At 34.9% G+C, this 14,946-nt stretch overlaps 3 protein-coding genes across 19 annotated transcripts; 2 read left to right on the top strand and 1 right to left on the bottom strand.

Annotated features, from left to right (window-relative positions):
* Positions 1-7: 7 nt before the first annotated feature.
* Positions 8-7,483, top strand: Chro (chromodomain-containing protein chromator). 10 transcript variants are annotated; one of them, XM_089078927.1, is made up of 10 exons: positions 8-147; positions 1,413-1,496; positions 1,703-1,842; positions 1,945-2,179; positions 2,309-2,493; positions 2,577-2,707; positions 2,785-3,000; positions 3,099-3,181; positions 3,286-5,820; positions 6,031-7,483. In XM_089078927.1, exons 2-10 carry the CDS (start codon positions 1,442-1,444, stop codon positions 6,126-6,128), a joined length of 3,678 nt encoding a protein of 1,225 aa, XP_088935053.1. In that variant the 5' UTR covers positions 8-147; positions 1,413-1,441; the 3' UTR covers positions 6,129-7,483. The 10 variants fall into 10 exon arrangements, with proteins under 10 accessions (XP_088935053.1, XP_088935049.1, XP_088935052.1 ...); XM_089078923.1 differs by having other exon boundaries at positions 1,700-1,842; XM_089078926.1 differs by having other exon boundaries at positions 10-143.
* Positions 6,843-13,732, bottom strand: LOC105424678 (tRNA (cytosine(72)-C(5))-methyltransferase NSUN6). Of its 7 annotated transcripts, XR_016139746.1 has the most exons (12): positions 13,382-13,427; positions 12,686-12,780; positions 11,869-12,041; positions 11,656-11,778; positions 11,356-11,551; positions 11,120-11,282; positions 10,741-10,951; positions 10,261-10,548; positions 9,958-10,161; positions 9,243-9,479; positions 8,954-9,062; positions 6,843-8,804 (listed from the first exon to the last, which is right to left on the bottom strand). XR_016139746.1 is itself a non-coding variant. In XM_089078958.1 (10 exons), the coding sequence occupies exons 3-10, from the start codon at positions 12,001-12,003 to the stop codon at positions 9,381-9,383; spliced, it is 1,419 nt and encodes a 472-aa protein (XP_088935084.1). In that variant the 5' UTR covers positions 12,004-12,041; positions 13,382-13,432; positions 13,595-13,732; the 3' UTR covers positions 6,843-9,380. The 7 variants fall into 7 exon arrangements, 4 of the variants coding, with proteins under 4 accessions (XP_088935084.1, XP_088935083.1, XP_088935085.1 ...); XR_016139744.1 differs by having other exon boundaries at positions 8,954-9,479; XR_016139745.1 differs by having other exon boundaries at positions 6,843-9,062.
* LOC105424677 (rac GTPase-activating protein 1-like) lies at positions 10,108-14,030 on the top strand. Of its 2 annotated transcripts, none has more exons than XM_089078980.1 (5): positions 10,108-10,225; positions 12,647-12,834; positions 12,941-13,104; positions 13,167-13,565; positions 13,652-14,030. In XM_089078980.1, exons 1-5 carry the CDS (start codon positions 10,198-10,200, stop codon positions 13,773-13,775), a joined length of 903 nt encoding a protein of 300 aa, XP_088935106.1. In that variant the 5' UTR covers positions 10,108-10,197; the 3' UTR covers positions 13,776-14,030. The 2 variants fall into 2 exon arrangements, with proteins under 2 accessions (XP_088935106.1, XP_011633329.2); XM_011635027.3 differs by lacking the exon at positions 10,108-10,225 and adding an exon at positions 12,037-12,489.
* The last annotated feature ends 916 nt before the right edge of the window (positions 14,031-14,946 follow it).

The following is a 14,946-nucleotide window of genomic DNA, read 5'->3' as shown; positions in this document are numbered from 1 at the left end:
GGGCAGCCGGGCGGCGGACGGCCGCCATGGCGCCACTGTCGGCCGACGCGATCGTTCACGGTCGCTGTTTTCGTTCTGTCTTGCGCGACAACGAGCTATTTTCCGGGCTGCGGGAGATTTAGCTGCTCGCCGGTTTCGCCGTAGTAAGTGAGCATCTCTCGTCTCCTTTTGAGAACGTTAGCGTTAATCGCCGTTAACGCGCGGTCGCGGTGTGTTCAGAAAGCATTCACGTAAAAACAGGAAGTGAGTAGCTCGTAGAGGAGTCGCTCGGCAACGAGAGCCATCTTTGACGAGCATCGGCTTGCTCGTGAGGAGCCGTCGAACTCGCGTCGACGACACGGCGACAACGTGACGGTAATGCGACGACAATGCGACGTCAACGACCACGACGATAACGACAACACGGCGACGCTGACGACGACGACGACGACGACATCATCGACATCATCATCGACGACGGTAACGGCAAAGACGACGACGGTAACGACAACGTTGACGGCGGGCGACGACGACAACGACGATAACGGTTACGGTAACAATGTAGATGTCGACCGACAATGAGAATGAAAAAGACCGGTCTCGATGTGATCGATAATATTTAAGCGATCTCGAACCGTTTTCAGGTCTTACGATCGGGAAATAATTTTTTCGCTCGTGAACAATACGAGATAAATGCCGCGGCAAATCATGGCGGGAATAAATGCGCGCGCGAGTGTTCGTTCACCCCCTTCCCCCCACCCCCCCTTGGTTCATGACTTACGCCGTGACTGGCCGCGTTTACAATCGCCTCGTGTCGCACGCCCAGTCTCGACGCTTCGTGAGAAATATGCGGGAATGCGTTTCATTTCGATAAGTTGGCGACGGGCGACCGTGTCTGAAATGTAGATTTTCGATATTACGGCTAGGGGCCATAAATTGTAAACGCATCGCGCATGACACGATGCGCGAGGCGCGCGTGTACGAATCGGAGCGGCAAGAGTGCAAATGTCCGCCGCCTGGAAAAGAAAAAAAAAAAGAAAAAAGAAAAAATACATGTCGTTCGATCGCGATCGCCGACATATGTCGTGGCGCTTCGACTTTCTCGCCGCGAATTGCGAAACGCGAGGCTTGTTCTTTTTAGCTGAACTCTCGAACGCGGAAAAAAAAGAGAAGAGATGAACCATGGAAGAAGTTCAACCAAAAAGAACAGGCTTCTTGCGTCGCTTCTATCATTATTGCGAATCGTGCGAAGCATGATGCTTGCTCGAAGTTAAAAAAGATCGCTCGCAACCTCGCGTTTAATTTCATATAAATTAAGTTCGTTCCATCTTTCTTTCCCTCGCCTTTCACACGCTCTTGCCTCCTATTTATTCTACATCAAGTGAAAACTTTATGCATTCTTGTCTCGTTATCAGTAATTATTTAATTTTTAGAAAAGAGATCGCAAGGCATCGTATACAGAATGGAGGGAGATGATGGCCCGTCAGCCATCAGTAATAAACCTACTATTATTAAAGGTAATTATATATCGATTATTTTTGTTTTATTATTTATTTGTTAGATTTATATATCATTAACTTGGAATTTTATGTCAAAATTGATTCAACTTATGTTCACTTAAACTTGAGGCAAGATTTTTATTTTGTGGAAGATAATGTAATGATAAATATTCTCCTTTTTAATTTATTTAAATGAATTATCTTACAATTTTTTTTTGTAGCAGCACAAGAAGAAATAGGACGATTAGATGTATTAGTATGTGGACAATGTCATTCTGTCTTTCATTTTATCGAAGAGTTTCAAGAACATCGTACAAAAGAGGGAGCTTGCTCGAAAGTGTCACATTTTCGTGAAAATAATGATGTTTGTATCTATACTTCGCATTTAGATTCTTCACATGAGATACCTGTAATACAATTGTACAGATTTATGCAAGATTAATACAAAATTTTCCTCTATTTGTAGAATGGACAAAAAGCACAAGTATGGGCATTTTTGTTGTGGAAAGATACACAAGTTCAACAAGAAGGTACAGATAAAGATACGTCTAGTGCTTGGAAATTGTACCAGAAATGGTGCAAAATGGACACACATGTGAGGGATTCGTGGATTACAGCAGGGAAAACCATACAAACTTTTACAAAAATCAGTAATGCAAAAATGCAGGATACTCCGATACAAATTCAAACGAATGTTGAAGGTAATTTACTTTTACAAAGTATGAAAACATGCATATGTATGGAAAACATGCATACCTGTATATAGAACACAATGAAAAATGCTATTTTTATAAATGGTTCAATTTTCATATTCTCCCATTGCTTTGCAGGTGCCAAACCAATAATAGTACGTAAAATTATCAGAAATGGACAACCAGAAGAAACAGGAGAAGCTAAAAAAGATACCAAGGATACAAAATCGTTGGAAATAAAAACACAAAAGAGTGAATCCATGGATGTTGAAGTGGACAAATCAAAAGAAAAACCAAGACTGAAACCATCAATCAAGCCCAAGGTTCGGTGTTATTTGACGTTTGCACATTTGGCAAAATACACATTTTTTAATTTATTTATTTATATATTTTAAAATTTCCGCAGAAAAAGGGAGCTACCGAAGAGGATGCAGATTTGAGCAATGAAGAATATTTCGTTGACAAAATTTTGGCTAAACGTTTTAATCCAAAAAAGAGATGTTCGGAATACTTAATTAAATGGGAAGGTTATTCTCAGTGAGTATCCTTCATTAGCCAAGACGCCTTTTTTCAAGAGTCATAACAATATGTTTTGAAATATTCAAAATTTTTAGCGAAACCAATACATGGGAATCTGCAGAGGCTGTGCAAGCGGCTTGCAAAAATATGTTGGAAGAATTTGAGCGGAATCTCGCTAAACAGAAGGAACTTAAAGCAGCGCAACAACAAGCTAATACAAGAGTTGTAGGACGTGCAAGTTTATCCGCGCAAAAACCGATGGTAAAAAGCGAAGCTAGTAAGCCTGGCCCAAGCACGGCGACGCAAGCAAGGTGAGTGTCATCGCTCTTATAGTTGAGAAATATGATTACGTAAATAGTTTATTCTGTAAAGTGCAATCGTATTCACAATAATTTTCGCGTGTACATAGTCGTCCGATGCGGTCTAGCAAATCAAAAGCAATGGATCAAGTGAAGCAATGGTGCGGTTCGATGAAAGACGAGGATAACGAATGTATGTATTTATATTTATCATTTAAACAATTTGCTTTATATACTAATTAACATTTTTATATTATATATGTGTTATTTCGATTAACGTTCGCTATGGAAATGTAGTGTTAGGTAAAAGGAGGATTGATGATACGGAGAGTGATTCGGAAGAAGGTGGAGGCAGCGCGGCAAAGAGAACGAAAGGTGACACGGGCAGTGATGATGAATGGACCGGGGAATCCGAAGATGAAAGAGTAACGGGTCGTAGCGATGTGATTCAACGTGCATTCAGTCGTGCTAATGCGCAGTCCAATGGATCCAACAGAGCTTCGGTTTCTTCCACTGATTTGGCAACATCGTTGGGTTTACAGTCCCCCGAGGGAACGAAATCCAGTCAACCACCTGTTTTAGTAGCTAATGCAAAAGGGGTTGTTAAAGTCGATCCCAAGCAAATGCCAAATTTAACTTCTGGTGTTTATGTCATGTCACGAAAAGATGGTATTATCAAATTGGATTCATCTCCCAGTGGAAAATTAGCAGTTAAAGGATCTCCTACGTCGCAAGGTGTTCTCATGGTTCAAAATCGGGATAGTACAAACGTAGTGAGGAAACAGGTAATCTCGACGTCGCAATCAAATTCTATCACTCCGGTGAAAGTTGTTTCGAAGATGGATGGGAGCCAAGTAGTAACTCAAATGAAGGTGGTCACATCTAAGCCCGTTACATCAAAAATTGGTGGCGTGCAGAAGAACGAGCCTATAAAGATACAACCGAAACCAGATCCTTCACAATTGCAACAAATACACGTTGTGACTGCGGTACCGGCACCAATAACTTTGCAACCGAGAATAACTACAGGCATAAGACCAGCTTCTGTCACTCCTCAGCGAACAGTAGATGGTCGTCCTTTATTACCTAGACCAACATTGCGCGCTACAACGGCGACAAGTGTTCTTGGTACAATCCGCACTCCCGTCAGAGCACCGGCGCCAAGACAGATCCAAACCCAAGCGACGCGTCCGGTATTTCAGAAGCGTACGACGATCGTGAGTACGCAGCAAGCTGTTTCACCAGTTGCCACTGGCACGGTCACGCAGATCAGGCCGAAATTCGCGGTACTCACATCTCCGCAATCCAAACAGCTGGTCAAAACTGGAACTAGTTCAGTACAACAGCAGCAGCAACAACAATCACAACAGCAGCAATCACAACAAACAAAACCGTCTCCGAAAACACCAGTGGGTAAGGCACAGTCATTGTTATCTCCGCAACAAAAATTATTAATGGCAAAGAGAAAAGCCCAAGAGGCAGCTGGCATCATTAAGCCAGGTGGTCGTGGACTTATAACAGGTACACGCGGTATTGTAGGACGAGGTAGAGCAAAAGCAAGTACCGAAACATCTTCCGCAATAACGCAGGCAGGGAGTAAACCTAAGGAGAGCAAATTAGCGGAAGGCGATGGACTCCACATGGAATTCCATGAAGTCGGTTCAGAAGAGAGTAGTAGCGAGGGTGAGCCAGATCTTCCCCCTCCTTCCGAATCAGATATCATTACGGCCCCGGAACCCGATAGTCCACCACGTCCGTTTACTTTGTGCCCTCTCACGGGACGCATAATTGGTCCAGATGGTGAACCAATCGAGCAACCAGGTGAATCCGAATCCAATGAAGTAACAACACCTACGACTACGTTATCGACTACAGCAAAAACAACTACCAGCGTATCTGAAACTATGGCGGCAGACGCCACTGCTACGACTGTCATTAGCAATATCAATACCAACACGACTACCACTACCACTATTGCCATTGCCATCGCCACTGCTACAACTACAAGTACAATTGCAACCACCGCCACCGCCACCGCTACCGCTGCTGCCACCGCCACTACGACAACCGCTTCTGCTGAATTAGTTTTACCCTCTCTTGACCCTCTTACCGAAAGCAATGGCATTATGAGAGTCGAGATGAGTCCTGGCGGGACAACCGGCACCATTGTTCAAGGTAGTGAAACGACAGCGCAAATCAATTTGTCGAATGTAGCAATACCGGCGCCAGATTTGCCTTGCTTAGACGATACTGCTTCTACAGTAGCAGCGACATCCGCCACAACACCTTTAACAGTAAGCATTGCTTCTGGTTCTGCTGAGACATCAATTACTACGGCATTGTCGACAGTTCCGACAACATCCACTGTTACTATGTCAGTAACATCGACCGGTGCAAAGACCGAAGAAAAGATTGCAGAAGAAAAAAAAGTAACGACTGACGATACGTCCAATCTTGTTACTATAGCCGAGCATGGCGTCGTCTATCAAGTTACGGGTCAAGGCGAGGAAGGACAAACGCTTTTAGTAACGCATGGAGCTGATGGCGAGCAGCAATGCGTATATGTTACTACCGAGCAACAAGGAGATGACGGTTCAGTCTTGACATTAGATCACGCAGTTGCCGAGGCTGTAGCACAACTAATCCCCGATCAAGTAAATCTCACACCCCAATTTTATGTAAAGGAAGATGGAGCAGAGTCGACTGAAAGTCCAATGGTCATGTCTATAATGGATAATGCGAATACGACAGATGTATCTGCAACTCAAGAAGATAACGACGGACAAGCACAAGTTATAGCTCAAGTGGTACAAGCTGAAGAACCCACTCCAGGTAATATTCTTTTTGTTGTATATCTATTTTTAAATAAAGATTTTTAGTTTGTTCAAATTATCTCTAATGTGAAATATAAGTGATGTATACGGAGCGATATAAGAACTTTAATATAGAAAATTATCGAAATTCCTTCTATATATGTAGATAGAATGGGATATTTAATACGTTTATCATATGATCAAATCATCTGGTTTCTCTTCCTTTCAGGAGGAACTAGAAGGGTAGTGCTCCTATTACCAGATGGAAATTTAATGATGACCGAAGTGGATGAAGAGCAATACGCTGCTCTGGAACTTGACAAGTGAAAATGAATATCATTTTGTGCATATGCTAAAGGAATACCATGGCAATGCATCAAATTGCACGTTACGCGCAAATTGTACGTTTAAGATGTGATCGTAAATTGTATATATGTAAGAACGTTCACTTCGTACAATTGCACATTGATAATGTCTTAATATTCAATGACTAGACTAGATTATTGCAAGATGGAGAACTAGCTGATATATTGTAAAAAAATCAGCACACACCAAGAAAAATCTAATTTTAGATTAAATAAGAAAGGAATATGTTTGTACGTTGCATGTGTTTATATATATGTATGTATGTATGTATGTATGTATGTATGTATGTATGTATGTATGTATGTATGTATGTATGTATGTATATATGTATGTACATTTGTATGTGCTTATATACATACACATATATGTAGATGTAGGAATATGTATATGTACGTGTGTACATACATGTGCATACATATGTGCATACGTGCATGCATGCATATATATATATATATATATATATATATATATATATAAATACTTCAGTATAAAGCAATTTGCCGACATCTCTTTTGTGTTAAACTTTTATGATATCAGATAACATAGATAAACATGAAATCCGCAGATAAAATAGTACTTTCAATGCAGTGACATTATGATACTTGCGGCAAAGTAAGCATCGTATTTGTAGGATAGTGAAGTATAATATGGGGTTTTATATTTTCCAGTCAATAATAAGCTTTGGTAAAAAAAAAAATCTTATTCCACGCATATAAAGTCCAAGGTGATGGCACGCGCCACTACGGTCGTTACGTCGGATGTATTTGTAAGATAAATCCTTTAATATTTAAAAAGTGTGTAAGGAATATTACAATATTGTCAAAATAAAAACTTTTTTTTATTATATGATTGCATGAATATGGACAAAATAAGATATTCTTGTATGCAAATGATGCTGTGTCTGGTGGCTATATATACGTATACATACATGCCACATTCGTCATACGATCGTAACGTGCGTTTTATAACAAATTTGATTGGATGCAATAGTGGGTATTGCAGATGAAGATCTGTTGCAGTTCATTTAAAAACAGTAATACAAGTACTTTGATGTACAATGTATGAAACCTATTAAATACAATAAATTCTGAAAAAAGAACATCTCGCGCCAGAAGCCACCCTATGTCTTTACATATGATGTAAACAATCTTGGATGTGCTCGCATCTCGTATATATACACTAATGCATCCAGCCTACTTTGCTGCTACATTACATGGACTCTGTGTGCTTATCTATAGAGCAAATAAGTGCACTCTAATGAAACACTTATAATTTCTGAACCTATAAAGCTTAAAATACAATGTTGTTGAACGGAGTATCAATTTGCGTTCTGTTATTAAACCCGTTTCCTACTTGAGTAGTTGCAAGTAATCTGACGTATGCGAGATAACTTACGCAATGCATGAAGTAACCGCAATAAAAGTTTAAGCCAGCACGTATTATTTGTATGATGTAAGATAAATAGTAGTAGCTCACTAAATTATTTCCGATTCCTGCAATGAAAATGAGCGAGATTCTGATTCTTCCTTTTCTTTCTCTCCCCTTTATAGAGAATCATCAACAGAAGAAAAACGAAAAGTGACGTTTCATATACCGACGATATTTTATTTTGACTCTGTATATTTAGAATATGCTGGACATGTCATAATGTATTCGTAAGTTTGTATTTAGTTTTCAAGTTTGTCGTACAATTACATTAATGCCGCTTTTAATATAGAATAAATGTAAAATTATACATTTTTACAAGTAATCTATTTTCGAAATGTTTCTTTATCCTGTGACAAATCTTTTTATTAAGAAACGTTCATATTCGTGATCCTCATGACAAACTTTTATGCCAGGTATTTAAAATTTCCATTGTTTTTAACCATTTCATTCATTATGATCTTACAACATGTACATATAACTTTAGAATCCGTTCAATGCAAATTTTATAATAATTAAAAAGTAGCGTGATGACATTATGATATATTTAGATATTATGTATATCATTTATTTTCATTCTCAGAAAAGTCGAATTAAATCCCCCGTCGATTAGACAACCGAAGAAAAATAAGTTGAAAACGATTTTAATCGCGATACCTAACTCTGTAGAATTTCGCAACTGTGAATCGAATAAATTATACCGGGTATGTATTGTAAAATATAATTTTTAAATGTAATAAAAAATATTCTCTCTCTTCCTCTATTTCTCTCTCCGGTAGAAAGTTATCATGCTACAAAATGTGAGCACTTCTTCAGCTAGATTTCAACTGGTGGCAAGACCTAGTTCCCGGTTCACCGTCATGATCAAGTCTAAAGGACAAACGGGAAATATTCCTCCAGGAATGTATATAAAATTAATTGTTTTTTTTCGTTGTGATATTTTAAACGAGCCCGAAGAAATGTTAGTAATAAATGTGCAACAAGGACGTTCGGTAATTGTTACATTACGTGGATATCGAGAACCACCATTATTGAGAGGTAAATAAATTTACAATTGCGATAAATAAAATACACACAAAATTATCTATGTGAAAAATGTATAAAACATATAAGCAAAGCGTAGAAAATGAAAATTACTGCAAAAAAATTAAACCCATTGAATGTGCTGTTGTAGTGATTAGTATTCCATATTCCCAATATCCATCAAAAAATCTACAAACAATGGTAAGAAACATGGAAATTCCATTTCGACAAACAAATTCCTGCGCGGAGGTACGCAAATTTGTTTTCTAATTTCTTACAATATTTCAAATAATCATAGGTTTGTCTTTTTTAAAAGTAAGTGAAAATTTACAGTTTACCGATATCAGTAGCAATGCAGATATATCCACAGAAAATGTGACACGATATAGGAAATTAAAGAGCTTTGATTGTGGGAAGTGTCTTGTAGGTGAACAAACTACCTTATCCCTGAAAATTAAAAATGTTGGCAGCGAGGGAAGATTCTTCATTATGAGCGAAATTGATTGGTGTTCGATGCATATTGAGGTAAACAATATTGGAATATAAAAGCACTTTTTGATCATAATTATATTAATACATCCTTATTTTTATTTAAGGATGTTGATAATAACAATATGCTAATTTTACCATCTTTTGCTATGTGGCCCGTACATTTTACGCTCAAATCGCAAGAATATATATATCTCTATATCTGCTTCTTTCCCGATGCTGATGGAATGCATGTAAATCATAATTCAAAAAGATCTATCTTCACATTTTTTTCTGTTAGATAATTTCCTCTTCTCCTCCTCTCACTCTGCTTTTTTCCATCTTTTTTTCTTTGAAATTAGGTAGAAACATTGTACGCAATTTGCAACAATTGTTCTGTGTTAACAACAGAAATCATTGGAGATGGAGTTTTATGTAAACAACAATAAAATAAGAAATGTACTTATTTACTGTTTGGGACGTGTACTGTTTTACCAGATTTGCATGTACTAATGAACAAGAATACGAATACAATGATAAGAAATGCAAAGTAGATTATGAAAATTCTATTTTAAAAAGACATTCTCTTTTGCGAAAAAGCCTACAATCTACTTTCTCTTTTTCAATAATGTCTTAAATGTCCGCTTTTTTAAACAATTTATTTCAAAAATGTTTTTTTTCTTAGATTAATTAATATTCTAAGAATATCTAAGATAGTAATAATTATTTTTAATTCTTGGCTAAAGATAAATTTATCAAATCAAAAAGAAAAATTAACAATAAAGCTTCAATAAATTTTATTATCTTAGGAACATTTTTTCAGACACGCAATAAAAAATCCAACAGAATCACTTTCAGGACCGAATCTACATACTTTTTGTGCATTCTCACTTGTTAAACCATCTATGACATATCCTTGAGTGCCATATTTATCTGTTTTTATTTGATCGTTAATGGATTCTAATTTCAACTTTGGAAATTGTTTCAATGCCCAAGCGATAATTCCCTCGTTCTCTGCTATTGTAATAGTGCATGTACTATATACCAATGTCCCGTTTGGTTTCAAAAGGCGAACGGCCTAAATAAAAGTATCAACTTTTTTAAAGTCTGATCAATGTATATAATCAATGTATATATCGCAGGTATGTATCTATACGACAAATCTTATTCTACTTACGGTAGAAAAAAGATTTCGTTGCAAAGGAACGTAAGAACGAAGATGGGCTAATGTGATTGTATTGTACAATTGCGGTCTTTGACCTAACGCGCTGCATGGAGTATCCAAGAGAATACGATCAAAATAATTTTCTTCGAATGGAGGTCCGTCGTTACGGACAAAATTGTGTTCTCGTTCAATAACAGCCTTTGTAGCATCGTAACAAAATATTTTAATATTTTTATCACTACATTTTTTCTTAAATCGTGCCACTTTATCTGGATTTTTCTCCAAAGCTATTATTGTACCCTGGAAATTATATCAAAATTTATGATTAAAATCAAGGAATATATTTTTTATATATTCGCCTTCTTTTTTTTATCTTTACGATCTGTGGATTCTATAATATATGATTAAATTAGAATTTAAACAGAAAGATGTAAAGAGTAGTTGGAAAGAGTAGTAATGTATGACTTGGCATCTTTTTTTTTAAATATATACCTGTCCTTTCATAAGCAAGGAAATATGCGTGGTTTTGTTACCAGGTGCAGCACACATGTCCAAAATTATTTCATCTGGTTGGGGATTTAAAACTAAGCTACATATGATGGATGGCAAATTTTGTAACAGTGCATGTAATTTCAAAGATTCATTATTTGCATTCAATTGTGGAATTCGTGAGATTACATCAGTCATGATTATTGCAATACCACTGAAAAGTAATTCTAAATATAAAAATTTTGTATAACGAATAAAGTACAAATATTAAAGTTTCAATAACAAAATATTTAATTAATAACTAATTAATAATTAATAATTTAAAAACTGTAAGAAACGACTGTGACATAAAAGATGAAAAAAAGTGTTTCGAATTCCTTACCATGGGTTTTTTGCTGTTTTACCAAATATTTCTTTTCTCGTTTGTTGAAGAATGCCATTACCCAAATATATCTTATTGCTATCTGCATATGATTTAATCAAACCTTTTTTACATTGACCAGTAACATCAGCGAATACACTGATTTTAGTATTAATAGTTAAACCTAATTTAATAATTTAATAATTTAATAAATTTAATCATAAGTTTTTTGTGGATAATTATATGAAGAATTTTACCATTTGGCATTCCGATAATACCAGGAGCATAAACATGAGCTCCTCTTAGTACAGCTGCACCACATGCAGCGTCAACAATAATTTCATTGGAATATCTCTTTAAATCGAGAGACACTGATAAATCCCAACTGTCAACCGCAATTATTCCATTTGGAAGATCTGATAAAAAGTGAATAGATGGATCTGGCTTGCCATCCTAATGTAATATATTTAATGTGTAAAAAATATAATAAGTATAATATAAAATTACCAATGTTAAAGTAGCATAACGATCACTAAAGAAAATTGTATCTAATATACCTGCTTTAACGCTTCATACAAACTGTCCAAATCATATGTACAGTGATCTGTAAAACGATCTAATCGATAAATACTCTTCTTTGGTGTTGTACACATCCATTTACAAAGAACATCGACCTTTTCCTAGAATTTTTTTTTGCCTTGATAGAAAATTGTTTGCCTTGCATTACAATTGCATTACAATAACGAAATAATAGAATTTGATTAAAATACCTGAATTTCAGATTGTTGTAAATATTCACCGTTGGCAATTACTTTTCTCAAGTCTGCTATCAATTCATCTCGTATTTCAGATTTATGTTTAAATGGCGTCTCTAGCAGATTGTCTAATAATGCCTGTGATGACATTATCTCTTTTTCTTTTTTCTATTTATCTAATTTAGTATCTACAAAATTTTTTTGTGTAATTCTACTCTTCATCTATTCAATACTAGTATGACAATAGTTAAGGTGTAATAAATATAATTTATGATTTAGTATGGTGTACATGATATTCTTTAATTTATATAACACGCAAAATTTCTTATTCAAAATTTTTAATGCATGGAGAAATGGATAATTAGCTAGGAATTTTTCATTTAACTATTTGGTAGAAATGAAAGAGTGATTTGAAAGATAACTGATTTTATATATATATATTTATAACAGAAGTGATATTTCTTGCATAAAAATTTCTCTGTACCTATAAAAGTTGTCATTTTGCGAGTATGTACATGTATATATATATATAGTTATTCACTTTTATATCGCGATTAGTATAATTAAGAAATAATTGTTATCAGAGATATTTATAATACAACATGACGTCCTTTGTAAATAATGAACAAAATGAAGGTAAATCACATTTCTTGTTTGCATGTTTGTCATTATTATGACATAGAATAATTTAAAAATAAAACAAAGTATTTTTATAATAATCAGACATGATTAAATTTTGTCAAACAAATCTATATTGTATGAATATCTAATTATGCTTGCGTTTCTGATATAGATTTTCAGCATTCTAATATCCCACAAATGAAATGTCTACCTTTGCAAGAGTATCAACACCTCTGTTCGGATTTAGATCGTTTTCGCCGAGAAACTATGAATCTTCGTCAGAAACTATGTCATGCCAGAAAAAATCTAGAAGACGAAAAACGTAAACGTCGAGTGGTTGAGCATTATAAAAACTTATTGGTATATTAATTTCTTTCTTTACACATATAAAGAAAAGTATTTGAAAAAATACATATAAATGATTTGCCATTCAGTTTTTAATTAAGTATATCTGTATGTTTGAAAGATAAGCCAAATTAACATGACTAGAGAAATATTATTTTATGATAGAGAGATAAATTTAGATGAAGGTATCAAGGAGAAACTACAATTTCTTAACAAGCCTGAAATCAAATTTAATAATCAAATTTATAATAATCTAAATGTCCAAGACAGACAAAGTGATAGAGAGTAAGTATATATTCAGCGTAAAAGCGTATTCCGTTTTTATATCATAATGATAATTTTTGCAGTTTCACTATAATAACGGAAACAGATTCTACAGGCTCGATATTGAGTGACTTAAATTGTTTATCAAAGTCAGAAGACGATTTGGATATGGATATCATCATAAAGCTTCAAAAAGAGAAAAAATGGAAAAAATATAAACCTAATAACGAATATTGTATGAATAATATAGTATACAAACAATACAATACTTTAGACAAAATTGCAGAATTTAACTCACCAGATGGAGTAACAATGAGAATTAAGCCAAAAGATGGAAAAAGTTCTATACCTGTTAAAATTCAAACTGCATCTAATAAAGAAAATATTGATTCTGAACTGTTAAATGCTAAAACATTTGTGAATCATAACTTTATATCAAAGATGATTATTAAACCAGAAACCTGTGTTTCATGTGGTAAGAGGTAAGAAATACTCATAAAAGATACTTAACTGAAATATAATCCGGCCATATAATAAAATTATATTATTTTTCTTTTGATTCTGTCAGAATGAGATTTGGAAAGATGGCACTAAAATGTAGAGATTGTCCTGTCATATGTCATACAGAATGCAAGATTCAAACTATTTCACTTCTGTGTACATATGGAAAATCAACAGTTATGAGTCTGTGAGTATTGCCGTATACCTTTTGACACAACTTTTTACTGTTTTGTGACTGTCAGTGACAAATACTGCCAAATTGCTAAAAAATAAAATCGATATTCCGGAATTTATTATTCAACGGTGATCTAATCTATAAATGTAAACAATCAAATTTTATTAAATGACTTGTTAGTTATCATTTTGTATGTCGACGAATGTCTTGAAATATTTGACTTAAAAGTACTCTATTATATTAAGAATATTAAATAAACTTATGGCATTTATACACAGGCGTTGTTTTTTTTCCGCTACATACATTCAGTACAATTCAGTGTGCCGCAGCATTGTGTAGCACGCGCTGTCAGGTTAATCCATAAACATGTGATATACATAATATATATACATATACAATATGTACACACACACACACACACACACACACACACACACACACACACACACACACACACACACACACACACACACATCATTATACCTCCATGCTATATATGATAACAGGCGTTCAGCAAAACGCTTTTTTATAACCGTTAAAAATTTTCTAAAATATATTACGTTCGCAGAATATTTACACATTGTAAATATCTTGTGTTAAGATTGGATTATTCCTCTAGATCTAAAGGAATAAGTGCCAATCTTAGCACTACACATTCTGTAGGTTTGTTTCCTGTTTCTGCACTAAATTGCACTAAAACTTTCTATCTCGCTTTTGTCAAACTTCGCAAATACATATTTATATATCTATTTCATTTTAAGTACATACAAGTGTACATACATTAGTTCAGATATAAAAAATAGATCAACAGATGCTGAATATCGAATCCGATCTCCGATCAGTTTGATCGATCAATTAAATTTAATTTCCAACTGTAAAACTTAACTGATCATTTTTAATCTGATTTTGTTAATTACTTTAGTTAAAAATAATAATTAATATTTAAAAATATATATATTTTATATAAATAAATATATTTTATATAAATAAATCATAATTTGCAGAAAGTGAAAAACAGAATAATACAATTTTAAGTTTTGCAGTTGGCAAACTGTTAAATTTAATTGACTCATCAAGCTAATCGGAGATGGGAGTCGGCCTCGAGATCTCGAACAGAGAAAGAATAGCTCGCATTAATTAATATTGGTCGAATTATTTGAACAATGCAATTGGTCTATTCTATCCGG

Source organism: Pogonomyrmex barbatus, unplaced genomic scaffold (genome assembly GCF_055798465.1).
Source record: "Pogonomyrmex barbatus isolate J1 unplaced genomic scaffold, ASM5579846v1 scaffold3, whole genome shotgun sequence".
NCBI lineage: Eukaryota > Metazoa > Arthropoda > Insecta > Hymenoptera > Formicidae > Pogonomyrmex > Pogonomyrmex barbatus.
The sequence above is the reverse complement of the archived record's forward strand: the minus strand, read 5'-3'. Positions and strand labels throughout refer to the sequence as shown.